Source organism: Eleutherodactylus coqui, chromosome 1 (assembly GCF_035609145.1).
Source record: "Eleutherodactylus coqui strain aEleCoq1 chromosome 1, aEleCoq1.hap1, whole genome shotgun sequence".
Taxonomy (NCBI): domain Eukaryota; kingdom Metazoa; phylum Chordata; class Amphibia; order Anura; family Eleutherodactylidae; genus Eleutherodactylus; species Eleutherodactylus coqui.
The window spans coordinates 39,758,418-39,782,881 of NC_089837.1; the positions used below are offsets into that span (position 1 = coordinate 39,758,418).

The 24,464-nt window shown below is 45.0% G+C and overlaps 3 protein-coding genes across 3 annotated transcripts in view; 1 reads left to right on the forward strand and 2 right to left on the reverse strand.

The window, feature by feature from the left end:
• LOC136607801 (zinc finger protein 605-like) overlaps window positions 1-24,464 on the forward strand; it is a 432,755-nt gene that overhangs the window by 139,798 nt on the left and 268,493 nt on the right. The window lies entirely within an intron of this gene.
• Window positions 11,329-24,464, reverse strand: part of LOC136608755 (zinc finger protein 271-like) — a 122,218-nt gene continuing 109,082 nt past the window's right edge. Inside the window, exon 7 of the mRNA XM_066589128.1 lies at window positions 11,329-12,705. Coding sequence (XP_066445225.1) covers window positions 11,829-12,705 — 877 coding nt within the window. The 3' untranslated portion in view covers window positions 11,329-11,828. The remainder of the gene's footprint in view (window positions 12,706-24,464) is intronic.
• On the reverse strand, window positions 15,503-20,925 carry LOC136608610 (oocyte zinc finger protein XlCOF29-like). Its single transcript, XM_066589121.1, has 3 exons — window positions 20,837-20,925; window positions 17,236-17,397; window positions 15,503-15,790 (listed from the first exon to the last, which is right to left on the reverse strand). The coding sequence occupies exons 2-3, from the start codon at window positions 17,311-17,313 to the stop codon at window positions 15,551-15,553; spliced, it is 318 nt and encodes a 105-aa protein (XP_066445218.1). The 5' UTR covers window positions 17,314-17,397; window positions 20,837-20,925; the 3' UTR covers window positions 15,503-15,550.

Sequence of the window (24,464 nt, forward strand, 5' to 3'; positions counted from 1 at the left end):
TTCCTAGGTGGCAGTCAGATGAGACAAGATTCAGATTTCTGACAACCGATTGGACAAAGTTTAGACAGGACAGGGTTCAGCCATCCGATGACCCATTGGATGGATTTTCAGACAGGACAGAGTTCAGGCATCAGACAACCCATCAGATGGAATTGAGACAAGACAGGAATCAGGAGATAATTCTGACAAAACATAAACGTAAGCAGATAAAAGGTACGAATAGAACAGGTTCCAGAACTGGATTAGAACGTCATTGTAGCGCTCAGAGATCCTCACACCTCCCCCAACGTCTGTATTCCCGCACGCACTGTACAGAGCACAAATGCTATGGGTGGAGAACGGATGATCTTCTCTGAGCACTGCAGTGGCATTCAGACCAGAGTGAGTTATAGCACTTGATGATGTGGTTGCTGCCTGGTCGGAGGTTCTGAACATTGGGGGGCACTAAGAAGGAGCACTTTTATTTCTGGGGTAACTAAAGGGGGTATTAAGACAACTGAGGCTGCTATTAAAATTGTGGCCACTGAGAGGGGGCACTATTAGTAATAGGGGGACTGAGAGGGGGCACTATAACGATTGGGGCTACTGAAATAGCAGAAGAAAAAACATGTCATGATAAGCTCCACCCTCTTACCACACCCCTTTTACTTAAGCATGCATTTTTTGGGGTGGCAAAGATGCCAACGTTAACTCATCACTGTAATAGCTGTTCACATATTTGTAAACCGTTATTAAGGCCGCCTGCAGACGGGCGAGTCGGATCCGGCAGCGAGGATTCTCGCCACAGGACCCGACCTGAGCGCCTGCAGAGAGCGGCGCGTACTCACCAGCGCCCCGCGGCCCCGGCTCTTTTCATGCACAGACCGGAGCCGGCGGCGGGTGAGTGACGTTTCAGAAGCCCCGCACAGAAATAGAGCATGCCGCGGTTTGTTTGGCGCGTGAGATTTTGCGCGGCCAAACTGCGGCCGTCTGCATAGGATTGTGTTTGTTAATGCGATCCTATGCAGGCTTCCAGCGGCGGAAATCCTGCCGCGGAATTTCTGCCCGTCTGCAGGCGGCCATAGTCTCCTCTCAGCCTTCTTTTTTGAAGCTAAACATTCCCAGATCTTTTAACCGTTCCACAAGGGCTTCAAAGATGTAGTGTAAACTGCAGCACTTGTAGTGACATTTCGGAAGTGATGTCCTTCTTCAGCCATGTTGCTTGAAAAGGATAAATACGACTGCGAGGTTGCATATCAGCAGATTACTGAAACATTTAAGTCCCCTTCTCTAAAGCTCCGGAGACCAGAGGAAGAGATTCGGCTGTGAGCGCAAGTAATGATGATCGGCACTTTGGGAGTGGGTTTAGTGTGGTGGGAATGTCCCTCGGGACCCTTCTTCAGGGACCTGGTTACAATTGCAATTGGCCCTTATAGCTACACCACTGGTTCTGATTAAGCTGTAGACTTGCTAATGCTTGTTCTACAGACCTCTCAATTTACAATCCGAAGGGTAAAATCCACATGTAACAAGTCTGAGCTCACCGCAAGGATTTCTCTTTACCGTTTTATTTTAACTACAAAAATTCCAGCAAGAAAAGGCCCCAAAACCACACAAAATGCGCCTCTTGTATTTTACCATATCCTCTGCTTACAAGCCTCTGAATAATGAGAAATCTGCTAACTGATAACAGACCTGCTCTATATCTGTTACACTGCAATAGCTGAAGGACCTGTGATGATGTCATCATGTGATCACCAGGTGAATGGGCGGGGCTTAGTAATGAAGAGGATAAGTGGTGACTGAAGAACCAGTGATGACGTCACAATCATATTTAATTGTCAGGCTTTATCTCGCTTTCGTATTACGGTGGACATATTTAGGTTATAGAAAAAGGGAAGGGTGTGGTAAGGGATTGGGGGAAAAAAAAAATTCTGCCATTTGTTTTTTTGGATTTTATTTTTACAGCATAGTGTGTGGATAATAAGTAATATGATAACATTATTCTCTGGGTCAGCATGATTCCGGCGACACCAAGTTTATACAGTCTTTTTGTACACAGACATACACTTTTTTTTCAAGATTAGTTTTTGTGTTGCCATATTTCAAGAGCCATAACATTTTTACTTTTCCACTGATGGAGCTCGATGAGGTCTTGTTTTTTGCTACCTTTATTTATCCCATTTTTGAGAACATATAACATTTTCATTGCTTTTTATTTTTATTCCATTTTTTTTTCTAGAGGCAAGATTATCAAAATCTGCAACTCTGGTATGTTTTATTATTTTTTTTTTTTTAACAGTGTTTACTGTGCAGTATAAATAATATGTTTAATTAATTCTGCAAGCCAGTACATCAATATCAAATTTATACAGGCAAGTTGTTTTTTTTTTTTCAACTTTTTCACACTTTTTTTTTTTTATGTCTTTTTTTGTTTTGCATTCGAAGACCCATAACATTTTTCTTTTTTTGTCAACTGTGTTGTGAAAGGAGTTCTTTTTTGTGGGATTTGCTGTACTTTTTAATAGTACCATTTGTTGATCGATGCAACACTTTGATCTCTATTACGTTTTTTTGTAAATCGAGGTTCCCGACACAGATGTGAAGTCGGCCTAATAAGGATTGATACCCTTCTAGTGATTGTTTATGTTGGGATACATGTTTTGCTGTAGTGAGTTTATCGCCCTACAGCACCTTATTATTTATGGTTGACTTATAGGTGTAGCACAAGTATTCAAAGTCACAAGTAGAAAGAGCAATAAATAAAATAAACTGCCATACGTCTTGAACAAGCATCCGGCAGAAATTCTATGGAAAAATCAAGGGAGTTTGTGTTGAGGGTCTTTCTTCTTCACAGAAAAACTATCCTATGTAACTCTGGTACTCTTCTGCCCACTCTGGGCGATGTCAGCAGATACAGAATAACATGTTGCTATGATATCAGTGACATCGCACTGTATGGCTGCAGCTAAACCCCTTCACTTCCTACTCACTTTTCATTTTTCTTTTGTTTTTCCTTTATCGCTAGCGATACTAGTCATCTGGCAATCGGAATGATCTCCAGATCACCAACCCTACTGAAGTTATTAATGATTATAACATATACTATTTGTATCGCCCAAGAAAGTCATCTAGGCCCCTCTTGTGCCTTAGCGAGTTCACCATCAACACGTCATCAGGCCTTGAGTTCCATAGTCTCACTGCTCTTACAGTAAAGAACCCCCAGAGTGCGCCCCTTTGTTACAGGTGTGGTCCTGGGTATAAACAGATGGGAGAGGTCTCTGCATTTATTAGGTCACCTCTCAGCCAACGGTTTTGTTTTTTTTAAACAAAATAATCCCAATATTGATAACCTCTCTGGGTATTGTAGTCCACCCATTCCGTTTATTACTTCAGTTGCCCGCCTTTGTACCCACTCAAGCTCTGATATATCCTTCTTGAGTACCGGTGCCCAAAACTGTCCACAATATTCCATGTGTGGTCTGACCAGTGACTTGCAAAGAGGAAGAACAATGTTCTCGTCATGTGCCGCTAGATCTCTTCTGATGCTCCCCATGATCCTATTTGCCTTGGCAGCAGCTGCCTGACACTGGCTGCTCCAGTTAAGCTTACAATTAACTAAAACACCCAAGTGCTTTTCCATGTCAGTGTTCCCCAGTGGTTTCCCATTTAGTGTTTAATGGTGACATGTAGAGATGAGCGAGCACCAAAATGCTCGGGTGCTCGTTACTCGGGACGAAATTTTCGCGATGCTCAAGGGTTCGTTTCGAGTAACAAACCCCATTGAAGTCAATGGGCGACTCGAGCATTTTTGTATATCGCCGATGCTCACTAAGGTTTTCATTTGTGAAAATCGGGCATTTCAAGAAAGTGATGGGAACGACACAGCAACGGATAGGGCAGGCGAGGGGCTACATGTTGGGCTGCATCTCAAGTTCCCAGGTCCCACTATTAAGCCACAATAACGGCAAGAGTGGGCCCCCCCCCCAACAACTTTTACTGCTGAAAAGCCCTCATTAGCAATGCATACCTTAGCTAAGCACCACACTACCTCCAACAAAGCACAATCACTGCCTGCATGACACTCCACTGCCACTTCTCCTGGGTTACATGCTGCCAACCCCCCCCCTCCACCCCCCGCATGACGCAGTGTCCACAGCGCACACCAAAGTGTCCATGTGCAGCCTTCAGCTGCACTCATGCCACACCACCCATGTCTATTTATAAGTGCGTCTGCCAGAGGAACCGCAGGCACACACTGCAGAGGGTTGGCACGGCTAGGCAGCGACCCTCTTTAAAAGGGGCGGGGCGATAGCCCACAATGCTGTACAGAAGCAATGAGAAATATAATCCTGTGCCACCGCCATCAGGAGCTGCACACGTGGGCATAGCAATGGGGAACCTATGTGCCACACACTATTCATTCTGTCAAGGTGTCTGCATGCCCCAGTCAGACTGCGTTTTTTTATAAATAGTCACAGGCAGGTACAACTCCGCAATGGGAATTCCGTGTGCACCCACAGCATGGGTGGCTCCCTGGAACCCACCGGCTGTACATAAATGTATCCCATTGCAGTGCCCATCACAGCTGAGGTAACGTCTGATTAAATGCAGGTGGGCTTCGGCCCACACTGCATGCCCCAGTCAGACTGGGGTTCTTTAGAAGTGGACACATGCAGTTACAACTCCCTGTGGACCCACAGCATGGGTGGGTGCCAGGAAGCCACCGGCAGTACATAAATATATCCCATTGCATTGCCCATCACAGCTGATGTAACGTAAGCTTTAATGCAGGTGGGCAAAAAATTAATTGGATTACACAGTAGGCGAGGGCCCCAAAAAATTGGTGTACCAACAGTACTAATGTACGTCAGAAAAATTGCCCATGCCCAACCAAGAGGGCAGGTGAAACCCATTAATCGCTTTGGTTAATGTGGCTTAATTGGTAACTAGGCCTGGAGGCAGCCCAGTTAAAATAAAAATTGGTTCAGGTGAAAGTTTCAACGCTTTAATGAGCATTGAAACGTATGAAAATTGTTTACAAAAATTATATGACTGAGCCTTGTGGGCCTAAGAAAAATTGCCCGTTCGGCGTGATTACGTCAGGTTTCAGGAGGAGAAGGATGAATAGAATACACAGATTGATGAAGCAAAAAGGTCCCCGTTTTTGATGGTGGTGATAGAGAACGATGCTTCCATCCACGGGTGCAGCCTACGTATTGCTTAGGTATCGCTGCTGTCCGCTGGTGGAGAAGAGAAGTCTGGGGAAATCCAGGCTTTGTTCATCTTGATGAGTGTAAGCCTGTCGGCACTGTCGGTTGACAGGCGGGTACGCTTATCTGTGATGATTCCCCCAGCCGCACTAAACACCCTCTCTGACAAGACGCTAGCCGCAGGACAAGCAAGCACCTCCAGGGCATACAGCGCGAGTTCAGGCCACGTGTCCAGCTTCGACACCCAGTAGTTGTAGGGGGCAGAGGTGTCACCGAGGAAGGTCGTGCGATCGGCTACGTACTCCCTCACCATCCTTTTACAGTGCTCCCGCCAACTCAGCCGTGACTGGGGAGCGGTGACACAGTCTTGCTGGGGAGCCATAAAGCTGGCAAAGGCCTTGGAGAATGTTCCCCTGCCTGCGCTGTACATGCTGCCTGATCTCTGCGCCTCCCCTGCTACCTGGCCCTCGGAACAGCACCTTCTGCCACTAGCGCTGTCGGATGGGAATTTTACCATCAGTTTGTCCGCCAGGGTCCTGTGGTATAGCATCACTCTCGAACCCCTTTCCTCTTCGGGTATGAGAGTGGAAAGGTTCTCCTTATACCGTGGGTCGAGTAGTGTGTACACCCAGTAATCCGTAGTGGCCAGAATGCGTGTAACGCGAGGGTCTCGAGAAAGGCATCCTAACATGAAGTCAGCCATGTGTGCCAGGGTACCTGTACGCAACACATGGCTGTCCTCACTAGGAAGATCACTTTCAGGATCCTCCTCCTCCTCCGGCCATACACGCTGAAAGGATGACAGGCAAGCAGCATGGGTACCCTCAGCAGTGGGCCAAGCTGTCTCTTCCCCCTCCTCCTCATGCTCCTCCCCCTCCTCCTCAACGCGCTGAGATATAGACATGAGGGTGCTCTGACTATCCAGCGACATACTGTCTTCCCCCGCCTCCGTTTCCAAGCGCAAAGTGTCTGCCTTTATGCTTTGCAGGGAACTTCTCAAGAGGCATAGCAGAGGAATGGTGACGCTAATGATTGCAGCATCCCCGCTCACCATCTGGGTAGACTCCTCAAAGTTTCCAAGGATCTGGCAGATGGCTGCCAACCAGGCCCACTCTTCTGTAAAGAATTCAGGAGGCTGACTCCCACTGCGCCGCCCATGTTGGAGTTGGTATTCCACTATAGCTCTACGCTGCTCATAGAGTCTGGCCAACATGTGGAGCGCGTGTGGGCACCGTGTGGGCACGTCACACAGCAATCGGTGCACTGGCAGATTAAACCGATGTTGCAGGGTCCGCAGGGTGGCAGCGTCCGTCTTGGACTTGCGGAAATGTGCGCTGACCCGGCGCACCTTTCCGAGCAGGTATGACAAGTGTGGGTAGCTTTTCAGAAAGCGCTGAACCACCAAATTAAAGACATGGGCCAGGCATGGCACGTGCGTGAGGCTGCCGAGCTGCAGAGCCGCCACCAGGTTACGGCCGTTGTTACACACGACCATGCCCGGTTGGAGGCTCAGCGGCGAAAGCCAGCGGTCGGTCTGCTCTGTCAGACCCTGCAGCAGTTCGTGGGCCATGTGGCTCTTCTCTCCTAAGCTGAGTAGTTTCAGCACGGCCTGCTGACACTTGCCCACCGCTGTGCTGCCACGCCGTGCGACACCGACTGCTGGCGACGTGCTGCTGCTGCTGACACATCTTGATTGCGAGACAGAGGTTGCGTTGGAGGAGGAGGAGGAGGGTGGTTTAGTGGAGGAAACATACACTGCCGCAGATACCAGCACCGAGCTGTGGCCCGCAATTCTGGGGGTGGGTAGGACGTGAGCGTTCCCAGGCTCTGACTCTGTCCCAGCCTCCACTAAATTCACCCAATATGCTGTCAGGGAGATATAGTGGCCCTGCCCGCCTGTGCTTGTCCACGTGTCCGTAGTTAAGTGGACCTTGGCAGTAACCGCGTTGGTGAGTGCACGTACAATGTTGCGGGAGACGTGGTCGTGCAGGGCTGGGACGGCACATTGGGAAAAGTAGTGGCGACTGGGAACCGAGTAGCGCGGGGCCGCCGCTGCCATCATGCTTTTGAAAGCCTCCGTTTTCACAAGCCTATACGGCAGCATCTCCAGGCTGATCAATTTGGCTATGTGCACGTTTAACGCTTGAGCGTGCGGGTGCGTGGCGGCGTACTTGCGCTTGCGCTCAAACAGTGAATTAGGACAACTACCCCCAGCAGAGACCCAGTACACTTGTGGACAGGAATACAGCGGTGATGTAAGAGGCAACACAGAGGCAGAAAAGAATTTTGCGCAAGCCTGCTGTAACACTTAGCTGGCTGCGTATGAATTAGGACAACTACCCCCAGCAGAGACCCAGTACACTTGTGGACAGGAATACAGCGGTGATGTAAGAGGCAACACAGAGGCAGAAAAGAATTTTGCGCAAGCCTGCTGTAACACTAAGGCCTCCTTCCCACGAGCGTGACGGGCTCCGCAGCGTAATATTCCGCTGTGAAGCCCGTCACGGCGCCCCCCAGAGCCCCTATACTTACCTGCGGGAGATAGCGTGAAATCGCTTCCCCGCCCACCGCCGCGCGTCACCGCCCGTCACCGCCCACCGCCCTCGCGTCACCAGCCGTGTCACGTGCATGGCCGGCCGTGTCACGTGACGCGGCCGGACCGCGTCATTTGGCGTCATATGACGCTCGGCGGTGGGCGGGAAAGCGTTTTTTCACGCTATCTCCCGCTGGTTACAGCGGGAGATAGCGTGAATGGACGGCTTCCATTGACTGCAATGGAAGCCGTCAGTGCGTACAGCCCGTCCTCACCCGCAGAAAATAGAGCATGCTGCGGGTGAGGACGGGAGAAATCGCGGTGCGTAATTCCGCGGTGGAATTACGCATCGTGAGCATTGTGCTATTAGGTTCAATAGAACCTAATAGCTGCGGGCAACGCAGCGGATTTTCGCCGCGAATTACGCGGCGGAAATCCGTTCGTGGGAAGGAGGCCTTAGCTGGCTGCGTATGAATTAGGACAACTACCCCCAACAGAGACCCAGTACACTGAGAACGGTCACAGGCAGCCCAAATATATTTTTTTTCCCAAATGTTTTTGGAAAGGCCCACTGCGCATATACACTAAATATGTCTTCAGTCCCTGCCTCACCACTACTGGCCCTGGACAATGTAAAATTACTGCAGGACGTAATGCTCTGCACGGCCGATATACAAAAAAAACAAAATGTGCAACACTGCAAAAAGCAGCCTCCACACTACTGCACACGGTTAGATGTGGCCCTAAGAAGGACCGTTGGGGTTCTTGAAGCCTAAAATAACTCCTAACGCTCTCCCTATAGCAGCTCCGGCACCAGCAGCACTGTCCCTGATCTCTGTCAGAATGCATCTGTGGCGAGCCGCGGGAGGGCCCGATTTTTATACTCGGGTGACACCTGATCTCCCCAGCCACTCACAGCAGGGGGGTGGTATAGGGCTTGAACGTCGCAGGGGGGAAGTTGTAATGCCTTCCCTGTCTTTCTATTGGCCAGAAAAGCGCGCTAACGTCTCAGAGATGAAAGTGAAAGTAACTCGAACATCGCGTGGTACTCGTCTCGAGTAACGAGCATCTCGAACACGCTAATACTCGAACAAGCATCAAGCTCGGACGAGTACGTTCGCTCATCTCTAGTGACATGTATTTCCTCTGCCCATGTGCAGAATCTTACATTTATCAGTGTTAAACCTCATTTGCCACTTTTCTGCCAAAGCCACCAACTTATCCAGACCTTCTTGTGTCCTCTTGTGTTCATATCTTTACACAGTTTTATGTCATCTGCAAAAATTGATATTCTACTAAGCAATCTTTCTACCAGGTTATTACTATATTAAAAAGAATCTGGCCTAATACTGCCCTCTGTGGTACCCCACTAGTAATGGTGACCCAATCAGGGAATGTACCATTTACAACACTCCTCGGCTTTCTATCACTGACTGGTTACTTACCTACCTACACACATTCTCACCCAGACCAAGCATTCTCATTTTATAGACCAACCTTTTATGTGGCGCAGTATCAAACACTTTGGAAAAGTCCAGATACACAAGATCCAGTGACTCTCCGGTCCAGTCTAGAACTTACCTCCTGGTAGAAGCGGATCAGGTTGGTGTGACAGAAGTGATCTCCCACAAACCCATGCTAATACAGAATTATACAGTTATTTTCCTTGAGATCCTCCAGGATGGCATCTCTTAGAAACCCTTCAAACATTTTACCCACCATAGAAGTAAGACTTACCAGCCTGAAATTTCCAGGTTCTCTTTTTGACCCTATTTTGAATATCAGCACCACACTGGCTATGCGCCAATGCAGTGAAATAGACCCTGTCACTCTAGAGTCCTTAAATATAAGAAAAAAAGGGTCTATGTATCACATAACCTCAAAACCCGGGCGTGTATGTCATCGGGGCATACTCCTGTGACGTTTAGTGGAGAGTTTACATTATCACTCTGCATCTCATCTGACATTTCGTTTTCCTCCATACACTGTAAAAAAAAAGCTATTTAATAGATTTGTTTTCTCCTCATCACCCTCTACTATTTTTCCTACATTACTTATTAAAGGGCAAACACTTTCAGTATTAATCTTTTTACTATTTTAAGAACACTTTAGGGTTAGTTTTACTCTCTGGCAATAAGTCGGGTGTAGTAGTTACAGATGTAGAGGATCACGGTGCTGCTGAGTTTATTTTTGATGTTTAATCTAATTTTTACATCATTTATTTTTTTCCTTATCGGATTTTCCTTCATTGTGGCCTTCTTGTTTTAGTAGTTTAAATGCTTCATTTACGCTCTTTATTGCCCCCCTTACATCTTTATTAAGCCACATTGAATTTCTCCTAATACTAAATCTTTTATTCCTGTGAAGTATGAACCGCTCACAGTAAATAATTATTAACGTTTCCTATTTATTGTTTGTACTCTTATTTTTGACGACATTATCTCAGTCAATAAGGTTAAGGGCATCAAACTTGAGCTTTCTAAACTTTAGTATTTTAGTATTTACGTAGCTCCCCTATAAAATTCTCTTTTGAAGGACAAGTTGAAACTTTTTATGGTCACCATTTTCCAAGTGCTCCCCAACCTGCATCCTGTTATTCTGTCAGGTTTGTTGGTTAGTATTAGGTCCAAAAATGACCTTCCCTCTAGTTGGTCCTGTACAAGTTGTGTAAGGTAATTATCTTTAGTAATTAACAGAAAGTTGTTCCCTTTGTGGGATCTACAGGTTTTGGCTTCCTATATTATATCCGAATAGTTAAAGTCCACCATAATAATGACCTCATTGTAATTTGCTGCTTCATGCATTTGCTTCAATAATAGACTTTCAGTAGCTTCTGTTATATTTGGTGGCCTATAGAAAACCCACAGGAGGATTTTACTGTTGTTTTTCCCTCCATGTATTTCCACCCATAGATACTCTACATGTTCATCTCCCTTCCATATATCTTTCCGTAATGTGGGCTTTAAACAGGATTTTACATAAAAGACAAACCCTTCCCCCTTTCCATTTTTTATGATCCCTTCTGAACAAACTGTAACCCTGCAAGTTCTCCGCCAAGTCACAGCTTTCATCCAATGAGGTCTCCGTTATTCCCACTATGTTCTACTTCTCCTCAGACATTATTACTTCTAGTTTGTCTAGTTTGTTGGTCAAACGTCTAGCAGTAGTCACCATACAGTTTAGAAGCTTTTGGTTATTTTTGATATTGCATGTATCCCTACTAACTGTTCTGCCAGTTGTAACTGTACTAACTAAATGGGGCAGACAGTGCTCGAAAATCATGGCGTTAGAAAATGGCGCGATTAAGCGCATGTCTGCGAGGCCCATTGAAATCAAGGGGAGCATTATACCATGGCGTTTAAACGTCACGGTAATTATGTGTAGGAGTGGCCTTAGAAAGTTTGGTTGCACCCCAGTATATTTCTACGCTCTTCTTCCAGTTCCTGTCATACTCACATTTTACAGTTGTGGCATATTTCTTCCACCATTTACCTGTTCACCCCTAAAAAAATGCTCCACCTGTTTTTTCTTCACACCAACCCTACCAGGTATTTGTATCACAGAAGAAAATTGAATAAGTCGCTGAATTATTCTGCCTTAAAAAAAAATTAAATTCAATTTATTTACTTTTTTGTGTTCCGTTCCATCACCTTTATCATTATATATTTTTTGAATTAAAGTCCACATACATTCAAATTAAATATATAAAAAAATCTTTATATGGAGTTTCTTTACTTTTTCAGTATGTCACTCTGTGTTTTCTTCTAGTTGGTGAATTAATGATTAGAAGCAAGGTTCATGTTCACAATTCAGCTTCACGGCTTTGAAAGTAGAGGCTCCTCTCATATCCACAATACATTTTCATATGAATCCCGCTCACAGTTGACCAACCATTTAGGTGTTTGATAGATCCAGGCTATTTCCACATAGTAAAACGCTTACTGGCTGTTTGATGTCTGTGAATAACCTGATATATTAAAGATCTTTTTTGCTTTTTCCAGCCTTTTGCACGTTACACACAAGAAAGGTTCCTTCTCTCTCCAAATTCTCTAATAATTTTCAAAATTTGATTTTCTTGTAAAACATTTTTTACATATGAAACATCAAAACGGCTTCTTCTCTGTGTGAATTTTCTTGTGAGCAGCAAGTTGTGATTTATTTCTGAAACTTTTCCCACATGCTGAACATGAATATGGTTTTTCTCCTGTGTGAATTCTCTCATGCGTAACAAGATCTGATTTGCACCTAAAACATTTTCCACATGCTGAACAAGAAAATGGCCTCTCTCCTGTGTGGATTCTCTCATGTCTTACAAGAGTTAATTTTAGTGTAAAACATTTCCCGCAGTGGGAACATGAATACGGCTTCTTTCCTGTGTGGATTCTCTCATGTGCAACAAGATTTGATTTTTCTGTAAAACATTTCCCACATTCAGAACATGAAAATGGTTTTGCTCCTGTGTGTGTTTTCTGATGATACTTGAGTTTATGTTTATTGATAAAGCATTTCCCACATTCTGAACATGAATACGGCTTCTCTCCTATGTGAATTTTCTGATGTTTAACAAGATCTGATTTCAGCATAAAATATTTCCCACATTCTAAACATGAAAATGGCTTTTCTCCTGTGTGAATTCTCTCATGTCTAATGAGAATCGATTTATCCGTAAAACATTTCCCACATTCAGAACATGGAAATGGCTTCTCTCCTGTGTGAATTCTTTGATGTTTATCAAGAACTGATTTCCATATGAAACATTTTCCACATTCAGAACACATAAATGGTTTCTCCACTCTGTGAATTTTCTGGTGATCTTTAAGTCTGTATTTATTAATAAAAAATTTCCCACATTCTGAACATGAATACGGCTTCTCCCCTGTGTGAATTCTTTGGTGTGTACTGAGATGTGATTTTAGTTTAAAACATTTCCCACATTCAGAACATGAATACGGCTTCTCTCCTGTGTGAATTCTTTGATGTCTAACAAGATGGGATTTTGATATAAAACATTTTCCACATTCTGAACAGGAGTACGGCTTCTTCCCTCTGTTAGCACTTCTGCGTTTAATGGTTCGGAGGTTTTCTTCTGAAGAGTAACACCTGATCTCGTCATTGTTTAATTCACAATTTGGCAATGACATGAAATTCCCCTCAGAGTTCGTATTGGGATTTTCTGTTAAGATTAAAAATGGACTTTAGGATTTTTTTTAAACCTAGAAAATAGACAAATTTGTAATAATCCAATTTGACTAGAAACACACTTGTGCTTTTGAATGCAGTTTGAGTCAAAGTCAGAATTGGATGCAGCAGGAAGGAGAAGTATAAGTTCTTTATCTTTCAAGTTTCTTTTGAATCCATTTCTGGGTTTGGATCAAAAAATGCCACAAAAACTGTATAGGTACACTGACATTGGGTGCAATCTCTGCAGCAGGGAATCTCCTGCAGTTCTTGGTGTGGATCCATGCCATCTGCATGTGTTACAGATTTGGAGCGCCTTTCATCCCTCATTGAATAGGTGAGGTCTGTCCTGAAAATCTACAGCGAAAATTGAAATGCAGCAAATTTAAAAGCTCCACCGCAGGTCAATTTACACTGAAATTTTTTTTCTGCACTATATAGATAGAATGTATTTGATGGGTAAGGCTTTCGCCTATTTCTAGCACTCTGGTCTAAGTGATGCGTGGACATGATGTGCTTAGCTGTTTAATAACAGCCAGGCTTCTGTACTAATAGCCACAGTTGGAGAAATATCTGACCCGAGTCATTTAAGGCAGTGTTCCCCAACTCCAGTCCTCAGGGACCGCCAACAGGTCATGTTTTCAGGATTTCCTCAGTATTGCAGAGGTGATATAATTATTGTTGGTGCCTCACACATTGCCACAGGTGTTCTTACCATAGGATATCCTAAAAACATGACCTGTTGGTGGCCCTGAGGACTGGAGTTGGGGACCCCTGATTTAAGGGACCTTTCAGATGGCATGGAATATTCTGCAAATGCAGATTTTGATGCAGAATTGCCGGCAGCCTTATGCTATTTCCAATGCTGCACCAAAATCTACACATTAAGCAGTACGGATTTTGATGCTGCACATTCCGCAAGAGGACATATTCTATAACAATATTTGCGGCATATTCCGTCCTGTGTAAAAAGTCCCTTAAAGGGGTTTTCCAGGTTTAAAAGAAAAAAACTCAAAAGGTTTAAAGTTGTGCCAAACACAGAAAAAAATGCATATTCACCAACTATAGAGTATCCCTGTACATGTCACACTCTGCATGTGACCACTCATACACAGGCTTCAGTGACAATACTTTCATGACCACTGAAGCCTGTGATTGGCTAATGGTTGCGTGCACAATGTACAGCAGGAATACACCAGGACACCAGCAGCCGACGGGGAGCCTCTATAGTATGCAGTTTTTTCTTTATTTTACACAGTTTTAAGCATGTTAAAATTTTTAAAAAAACCTTTAACATCCAGTATGCCGTGGTCAACTGCAGCATATACATGGTTTCAAGGGGAGGAGGCTCCACCTGTAACAACTCCTGCAATAGGATTGTGGTTTGTTGATCTGTTGCCCTGGCAGCTGGAGGCACATGAATAGCCTCAGGTTCTACCAAGTACTGAAGCCTATTAGGCACTGATAAAGGATGGCTACAGGCATAATACAATGTAAATAAGTAGGTTCAAGTGAAGAGAACACACACTTTTTCATTATAAAAACATTTCCCTTAGGATACGCAACCTAGGGTACTTTTACACAGGATGAGCTGTGGGGTGCAGATGCCCAACAGGCCACCAATCGTGGGAATCTGAACGTTTTTTTAGCCTGCTCGTTCTCCTGGAACGGAACAATGCAGGAAAGTGATGATGCAGCGATCTCCTGATCATCTGTCACAACAAGCACTGGGACTAAGGCTGCATTCAGACGAACGTATATCGGCTCGGTTTTCACGCCGAGCCGATATACGTTGTCCTCGTGTGCATGGGGTGGGAGGATCGAAGAGCCAGGAGCAGGAACTAAGCTCCCGCCCCCTCTCTGCCTCCTCTCCGCCCCTCTGCACTATTTGCAATGAAAGGAGGTGGGACGGGGGTGGGGCTAAGTCCCCGAGAATTAGCCCCGCCCCCGGTCCGCCTCTCCCAATTGCAAATAGTGCAGAGGGGCGGAAAGGAGGCAGAGAGGGGGCGGGAGCTCAGTTCCTGCTCCTGGCTCTTCCACCCCCCTGCACACGAGGACAACGTATATCGGCTCGGCATGAAAACCGAGCCGATATATGTTCGTGGGAATGCACCCTAAAGTATAGTTCACTTTATTATTTTAATTGGGGTCTTATTGGGGGAAGGGGTGTTGTCCAGAAACAACCTTTTAATTATTTGTATTCCAATTTTTACAATATGTCAAGAACGGCAGGTCCTATCGAGCTGAAACCCGGTCTGCCCTCCGAAGTGCCAAATTTACCTATGTGGCAAATTTGGTATAGATTAGTCCAGTCACTTGTCAATTGTATTTGTTTTTTTGCGAATATTTCAAGAACACTAAGTTTTAGACAGCTGAAATCTGGTCTAAAACCTTGAGAAGTGGGGGGCTTACCAATTTTGCAAATTTGTTGCAGATTGGTCAAGTCTGGCCATGTATAAAGAACAGGCGGCAGAAATGTATATATATATATCTCCTTACCTTGTGATATCGGAGGCTGGTGGTTTTCCATCATGACATCCTTGTTCAGATTCTTGTGTCCTTCTAAATACTCCCACTCCTCCATGGAGAAATAGACAGCGACATCCTGACACCTTATAGGAACCTGACACACACAATGATACCGTCATTACCCAGACTCCTCTAGTGCTGTTACTGTATAATTTCCCAGCATTCCCAGCAGTGTCACCTCTCCAGTCAGCAGCTCAGTGATCTTGTTGGTGAGTTCTAGGATCTTCTGCTCATGTATCAGTAAGTGAGGATGAGCCTCTGTGATGGGGCTCTGGCTCCTGCTCCATCCTCCTGACTCATGGAGATGGCTGTTGGGAGTCGCACTGTCACCCGGTGTCTTCTTCACCATTGTGTAATCCTGTGTGTGGAGAGAGACACAGAGAACTGAACCCAGTATTCATCCATCAGTAGAAAGAGGGAGATTGTGATCCCGATGTATAGAGGTCTGGTGAGACCACATCTGGAATACTGTATTCAGTTCTGGAGACCTCATCTGCAAGAAGACATTGATAAAACAGAATGAGTCCAAAAACTGAATACAAACTGGTGGTGTATCTTAACCATATAATGTGTCAGAAGAGACTGAAAGAACGTATTCCTTTTTCTTTATAGCCTAGATAGAAGATTTGAAAAGGAGGACAAAATGGAGATCTTTACATATGTTAGAGAAGGAAAGAAACTAAATGGGATGTGCCTAAATGTGGGCTACAGAATTGGTGGAAGATCTTAAAGGGGTTGTCCCGTCGTGACAAATGAATGTAAGCACTTCTGTATGGCCATTACAATACACTTTGTAATATACTTTGTGCATTGTAAATGAGCCATACAGAGTGCCCCCCCTCCACCCCGTGTTGACGATGTGGTCGTCCCTGGATACCACAAATTCTCGCTGCAGTCTGCTCCTCTTGTTGGACATGTGCCGTAGAGCTTGTCGTGAACGAACATCTTAATTTTCGCATAAGCGCCGTAGCTCCCGTCAGGCCATGATTGCGCTTCTGCATATTCACGCATGCGCAATCGCCATCATTGTGCGGTGACTGCTCAGAGCATTGATTTCCTGGACTGTCTGCCTGCCATGGTGAGGGTAAGAAACAGGCCCTGGAGCTTCCAGTGGTGACTATCAAGCGGGAGAGAAGATGCCGAGGTGCATCGTGAGAAGCGGACCACAGCGGCATCTTTCAATGCTTCAGACTGAAGGAAGAACAAGGAGAAGAACAGTAGGATGCAGGCAAGCAGATCAACTGTTTAAAAAAACGTCATGTTGTACGTTTTACTCAGTTTGCTTTGCAGGTCATTAGTAGGGAAGGAAAAAAAAACTATTTTGGCAGCGGGACAACCCCTGTAAGCATAAAACTGATCAGGAAAGACTTGAAGAACTTTTTCTTTATAGACTAGAGGAAAGATTTGAAATGTGGGACATGATGAAAAGCTTCAAAGGAGGCAAGAAACTAACAGAAAAAATAGTGATAAATATCCAAGTCTTCAGGCCAAACTTACTCCATGTGATCCTGCTGGCTCCTGGCTGTTAGTTGGTTCCCTCCTCATTTCAAGGAGCCTACTTCCCATTCTCATTGCTCCTACAACATTACTATTAGCTCATTGGTTCCCACCATACAGAACTGACCATATTGGTGGCCGATCTTCACATTCTGTGCTGTTCAGTTCTTTAGTTCTCCCTCACTTGGAAGGTCTGGAAGCCGTTATACAGGACACTGGATTGTTCCTATTACTTCCTAGAATAGATTTTCTCTTACCTTAGTCTGACTTGTAACATAATACAATAAAGATGACAAAAACGTTTACCTCTCCAGTCAGCAGGTAGATGATCTCCAAGGTGAAGTTTAATATTCTTTTGGTAACTTCATTCATGTTTCTGTCCATCCTTGGTGGACCAATTAGGAGAAGGATGATTTTAGAGGAGAATTTCAGAAAACTGAATCAGCTGAGGGTTCTAGTACTGCCGACCTTTTAAGCAAAAAAAAACAAACCTCTAAATCATACAGGGAACATCCTCATGTGTGATATACAGAAACCTACTGAGCATTGAGAGAAATAGGTTCTCACAACCTTCTACACAAGAGTTAACCCCTTAACGCTTCATGACGTCTAATTATGTTATGCAGTTTCAGAGTTTTGTGGTTGCCAGCTGTTTTTTAGAGCTGACAGCCATCCACAATAGCTGTTAACTAGAGATGAGCGAGCACCCAAATGCTCAGGTCCGCGTTATTCGAGTCGAGCTTTTCGTAAAATTCGAACAATGAAGGCAACAAACAAGATTACCAATACTACTATGCAATTGTAATAGGAATAGTCAGGTCTTGTATGGAGATTAAATTACCAGTAGGTGCCCTTTTGCCACATTATTCTAGGTTTAAGTACATTCACAGGTCAGGAGATGAGTAGAGATGAGCGAGCACCCAAATACTCGGGTCCGCGTTATTCTAGTCGAGCTTTTCGTAAAATTCGAGAGCTCTACTCGAGTAACGAACCTATTGACTACAACGGGAGACTCGAGCATTTTTGTATGTGGGACGCCAGGTCCCGAGCTTTTTTTTTCTTTTTTCTTGGTTCGTGTTCTCTCTTTCTCTCTCTCTCTCTCTTGATCGAGTAGCGAGCACCATCGAGTACGCTAATACTCGAACGAGCTTCAAGCTTGGCAGAGTATGTTCGCTGAACTCTACTGTTAATCCTTTAAAAGCTGCCATCAATTCTGACAGCAACTTTTTAATGCACCGATCCGAGTTCAGCGGTCCTGAACAGCCCCCACAATGAGATCACGGGGTGCCGTTTGGTTGCCATGGTGGCCAGGGTCCATTATGAAAGCCCGTAAGGTTGCCATTGTACATTGCCTATCAAGTCATGCCTGTCAGATTGCAGTATGATGTTGTTGTTGTTGTTAGCAGTTTAGTCATTCACAACCCTCAGTGACCCTAAAGACGAGCTCCCTCCATGTTTTTCGGTTTTGCACGGCTTCTTTCAGTTGTGTGATATCCATGCCAGTATCCGCTCTGACAGTATCAGCCATCGTGTTCTTTGGTGGCCGGGTCTTCTTTTGCCACTGATCTGTCCAAGCATTATAGATTTTTCTAGCGACTCTGCTCGCATTACATGGGCAAAATATGTCAGTCTGAGCCCGGTCATCTTGCCCTTCAGTGATATATTGGCTCTTATACGGTTCAGGACTTCTCTGTTTGTTACTTTTGCCATCCAAGACATACGCAGCAGCTTTCGCTGGCATCACAGCTCAAACGCATCAGTCCTCCTTCTATCAGCTTTTTTTGCAGTCCAGCTGTCACATCCATACATGGCTCTGGGGAAAACAGTGGTTTGCACTATCCTGCGTTTACGGTAGTTGCGATGCCGATATCACTACTTTTCCAGATTTTGTCCTGGTGTAGCATCGCGCTTCGCCCCAATGCTATCCTACATTTTATCATTGGCCTCGTTGTCATCCCGGTCAATTTTAAAACTAAGGAAAATGGCCTTGTTGTCTGCAGGAGCAATCAAACCATAGCAAGTTCATGTCCCCTAGGGGGACTAAAAAACTGTAAACATCAGTTTAAAAAAAAAAAAAGTTTTTTCATTTAAAAAAAAAGGTAATTAAAAGAAATGAAATAAGCAAAATAAAAAAAAACCTTTTCCTATATTTATAATTTAAAAAAATCTGAATAAAAAAGCCAAAAAATATATTTGGTATCGCTGCAACTATAAAAGTCTGATCTATTAAAGTAAACACATTATTTACTGCGAAAGGTAAACGTTGTAAGAAAAAAAAAACACATATATTTGGGGTTTTTTTGGTCTCACATCTGGTGGTCCTGTCCCAGGTATTGCTGGCATATGGTCGGAGATATTGGCCCTGCATAGCACTCTGAAACTCACTCCAGAGATCGCGCTCTTATCGATTTTACCAGGATCTATTGTGGCTAGTATAAGGGACATCCTTAGGTTCCTTGTTCTGGCCATTAACACAGTGATACCCTGACTCTGGAAATCCCAGGCCTCGTCTGAGTTGGGCGATAGCCCTGGATGAAGTCAGCTATATGGAGGAACTCAGGGCAAAAGATGCTAAATGGCTGGCATTCTATGCAACATGGGAGGTCTGGATGATGTTTTGCATGTTCTCAGGGTTTGAGCGGTGGCTTGTAGATGGAGTTTTGGTGCTCGGGTCAGCTTGAGGTGCTTGTTTTGTTTTTCTTCTTTTCCTTTCCTCCCTCTGCTCCTTTCTCTTCTTCTTCTTTGTTCCTCCCCTTCTTTCCAGCTATCTCCCCACTTGTAATGCATCTTTCTTACCCCCTACTCCCTCCTCCTTCACTAGGTGGCTTGTGCGTACCTCCCAACCCTCCTTTCACCTCTCTTTTTTCTTGTCCCTCTTTTCATAAAATAATCTGAAATATAAGCCCTACCCTCCAAAAAAGCCCTAGTTACACTACATTAAAAAAAGAATATATTACCTAGCAGACTCGGTCCAGATTCCTCCCCCTGCTCTCTAGAGTTTCGGCATGGTTCCCAAAGTCCTCAGCCGCTTGTACAACATCACTTCCTGGTTATGAAATTCATAAATCCCACCTTCATGAAGCGATGGCTGCAATTGGTTCTTCAACACTGCTCAGCCGGTCAATGCAGTGCTGGATAAACCAATCACAGCCATCGCAATGGTTCATTCAGCGCTGCATTAATTGGCTGAGTAGCAGTTGAAGAACCAATCACAGCCATCGCTTCCTGGAGGTGGGATTTATGAATTCTGTAACCAGGAAGTGATGTTGTATGAGCGTCGAGGACTGGGGGAATCGAGTCGGAGCTGAGGAGAGCAGCGGTACGGACCTGGACTGAGTCTGCTAGGCAAGTATAACAAAACCTTCCCCGAAAATAAGACCTAGTGCCTCTTTTGGGGCAAAGTTTAATATAAAACAGGGAAACATGGTAGCAAGATGTCTACCGCATCAAAGAGAAGACCTTAGAAGATCAGGAACACCAGCCTCAGCATATTTAGTTGTGCTTCAAATAATAAGACTGCCCTCTGTTGTGCCTCCACAGCAGTATTTACCCCATAGTGCCCACAACAAGCAATAATACCTCCTTATGACCCCACATAGTAGTCATTGCCATAATTTTCTTCCCCTGGTTTGCCGCGCAAATTAACATGCCTGCCAACAGAAAAGGTACAGTAAAAAAAAAACCTTGTGCAGTGCGCAAATACAATACGCTGAGAGCGCAATTGTGTGAAGCTGGCCTAATTCCGTATGGACACAGCCAAAAGTAACGCAGTGAGACGCACAGAACTCGCTCGTTGCGACAGCCCATTATTTCCGATGGTTTAATATACACGAGGGATTTTTACCTCAAAAATTACACGTAAAAAAAATGCAACAAAACTGCAAAAAAACCTGCTTGTGTATCTCACCCTTTAATGGGAAATCCTCTGCTGACTGATAACAGAGAGAACAGCACAACAGCAGGGGCCACGGCAACAGCTGCAGGACCTGTGATGATGTCACCGTCATGTGATCAGCATGTAAGGGGGCGGAGCCCAGCAGTGAGGAGGAGAAGTAGTGGCTGAAGGACCTGTGATGATGTCACCATCATGTGATCAAGCTATAAGGGGGCGGAGCTCAGCAGTGAAGAAAATAAAGGCGCTTTTACTCTTAACCCCTTAGTGACCAAGCCTGTTTGCGCCTTAATGACCAAACAAAATCTTGGAAATCTGACACGTTACTTTAACATAGAATAACTCAGTGAAGGTTTAGCATATCCCAGTGATTCTGACATTGTTTTTTCACCACACGTTGTACTTCATTTAGGTGGTAAAAATAGACCAATAGAATTTATGTATATTTATTAAAAGTGCCAAAATTGGGAACATTTTGAAAAATGTTTCATTTTTTCACATTTTCAACTGTAATATCTCAAATATGTGCAAACATACTGTACACATTTTTGATGAGATCTATATTTCCATCAGTTTACTTTATTCTGGAAGCACATTGAAAAACTTTTTTTAACCATTTAGGAGACGTACAAATTTAACATTAATTATTAACATTTTGAGGAGCACTTTGTTTTCCTACACTAAGCCAAGATTGCAAATGCTCATAGGTGTCCGAATGATAGATACCCCCACAAATGACCCCATTATAAAAACTACACCCCTTAATGTATTCAATGAGGGGGTCAGGAGTATTTTGACCCCACAGTTTCTTTTCAGGAGGTAATGCAATTTAGAGGAAAAAAAATAAAATTTCATATTTTTGCAAATATGTCATTTTAAAGACAGGTTCTTTTTCCTATAGTGCACATAAAAATGAGGATTTACACCCCAAAATGGATACCCTTGTTTGTCCTGTATTCAGAAACATACCCATTGTGGCCCTAATATTATTTCTCTATGCACAAGGGGGTCCAAACCGAAAGCAGCATAACACTTCAACTGTTTTTTAACTTTAACGTGATTGCCATTATCCATTGGATAACGGTGATCACGTGACCAGAAACCGCTCAACACGGCCCTCAGTCACTGCTCCAGGCACTATGCTACTTTCAATAGCCAGAAGCAAGGAGATTTTAAATTTCCAGAGTCCTCCCCAGCTTTTGAGCTTGCGTCTGTCACTTTGGCAATGGGCGCATGCGCTGAAGCTGGGGAAAGGTCTGTGAATAAGGATCCCATCACCGGAGGCCTTAGGTAGGTAATTTCACCTCCCCTCATGGTTGGAATCCATGACGGGAGGTGAAACTTTAGCTTTTTTTTAACTTTTACATGATCGCTGTTATCCATTGGATAACAGTGATCACGTGACCAAGACTCACGTACCGCGGGGCCCCCGTAAAATCTCCAGACTCTCGGCCATGTTTGGTAGCCAGGAACAGGAAGATTTTAAAATACCCCGGCAATCCGCAGCTTTTGCGCATGTGTCCATCATTTTAGTAAGGTCCTCGATAAATCCAGGGGCCTTAGGGTGACTACCCAGTACAGTTTTTTTTTTCACTGCGAAATTCGCAGCGTTTTTTTTCTGCAATTTAGCGCGAAATTGCGATTTTGCGCGATCGCGATTTTAACATTGCAAGTCCCATAGACCCCTGCAGACCCTGCTGTGAATTTCGCAGTGAAAAAAAACTGTAGTGGGTAGTCACTCTTAGGCACGTAATTTTATCTTCCAAGGCCGCGAGCCTTTCTGCGCACATGCCTGACATTTACGTCTGGTGCGCATGCGCAAAGGGCGATGTAAGATCCGTGAAGGACCAGAATGTTACGGGACATCGCGGAGGACGGGGGTGAGTACTTTCAGCTCCCTTCATGGATCCTATCCATGGGGAAAGCTGAATCTTTAACTTTATTTTACCTTTTTAACATTTTTATGTGATTGCTGTTCTCTGGTAGATAGTGGTGATCGCGTGACCAGGGGTCAGATATCGTGGCCCCCCATAACAGCTCCAGTTTGTCGGATACCTGTCGCAGCTGACAGCATGGAGCTGTCATGTCCACAGCCCCCGTGGCTTTAATCTCCAGGGCGAGCGTGTTTTTATGGCCCTGAGGATTAAAGCCCAGACAGCGAGGACAGAGAAACACTATGGGATGGTCACTAAGGGGTTAAAGTGGTTCTGTCATAAAAAAATACTTGCCTATTCCTCCCAAGGGAGTCTCCTTACCGCATCTTCTCCCCGACGATCCCCTGTGTCCTGCAGACCCCAGAGTCACCTCACCACAAGCCGGTCGGATTCTTTTCTTCCTTTTATGCAGCGGCTTTCTTCTTCCTACAGGTCAGTGTAGGCTCGGCATTAGCTAGGCATAACATTCAGCGCTCCCTGCTAGGCTGTGAACTACTGACATAGCGTACATTGCCCTGCAGGAAGGAGAATGCCAGTAATGTACGCAATGTCACAGAAAGAAGGGAATTCAGCCAGCTGGAGTTCAGGGTGAATCACAGGCAGCTTTCACCCGTCATTTATTCGGCGAGAGCTGCCTGTGATTGGCTGAGCACCTCAGCCAATCACATTCAGCTCTTTCAGCAGCTGGGATTTAAAATCCACAGTGCAGGGGACAGCAGGAGAAGACGCGGCTGTGCCCCGGTAGCTGAAGCAAGGTGAGTATCTATTTTTTTTGTTTTTTAAACCACTTTTACTTGATTTTCAGGGAAGGGCTTATATTTAAAGCTCTTCCCTGAAATCAATTGAAGGGGTCGCTGGCAGCAGAATCCTTTACCACAGCTGACATGTGTGACAGCTGCAGTAGAGAATTAAAGAATTCCTCTGCTGCAGATGTAGCAGCAGGGAATTCTTTTACCTAGTGTGGATGAAGGAAACATCTTCCGCATGTGGCAGATGTGTTCTTCATCCCCGCGGGAGTCACGGTAGCGGCGGACGGGTAAGCATATATATATAATTTTTTTTTTTTTTTTACATTAAAATTTTTCTTTTTCAGAGAAGGGCTTATATGTAAAGCCCTTCCCTGAAAAAGAATGCAGGGGTGTCGGCAGACCATTGTTTTCAATGGAGCCACCAGCAGCAGCCACAGCTCCATTGAAAACAATGCACGGACCTGCAGTCATGCGAGTTTTTGCATGTACATTGGAGCGCACCTATGTACGCACAAAAACACGTTCGTGTGAAGCCACCCTAAGAGGTATTTCAGACGACCGTATATCGGCCGGGTATTCACGCCGGCCGATATACGGCGTCTCTCTCTCTGCAGGGGGAGGAGGCTGGAAGAGCCTGGAGCAGGGCTCTGAGTTCCCACCCCCTCTCTGCCTCCTCTCCGCCCCTTTGCACTATTTGCAATGAGAGGAGGCGGGACGGCAGCAGTGCTAAGTTCCATGAATTAGCTCCACCCCCGTCCCACCTCCCCTCATTGCAGAGGGGCAGAGAGGGGGCGGGAGCTCAGAGCACTACTTCCGGCTCTTCCAGCCTCCTCCCCCTGCAGAGAGAGATGCCGTGAATACCCGGCCGATATACGGTCGTCTGAAACAGGAAGCAACTGAGAATACACAGCAATTCAACTCAGTCTCTAGCCAGGATAAATAGCCAGCTAATTACCAACA

What these genes read in the sequence shown, in the direction of transcription:
- LOC136608610 (XM_066589121.1), bottom strand. Translation starts at nt 17,313, where the DNA reads ATGGACAGAAACATGAATGAAGTTACCAAAAGAATATTAAACTTCACC. An exon ending in TCTACCTGCTGACTGGAGAG is followed by an intron (nt 15,791 to 17,235) that starts GTAAACGTTTTT and finishes CTCCACACACAG; the next exon opens with GATTACACAATGGTGAAGAA.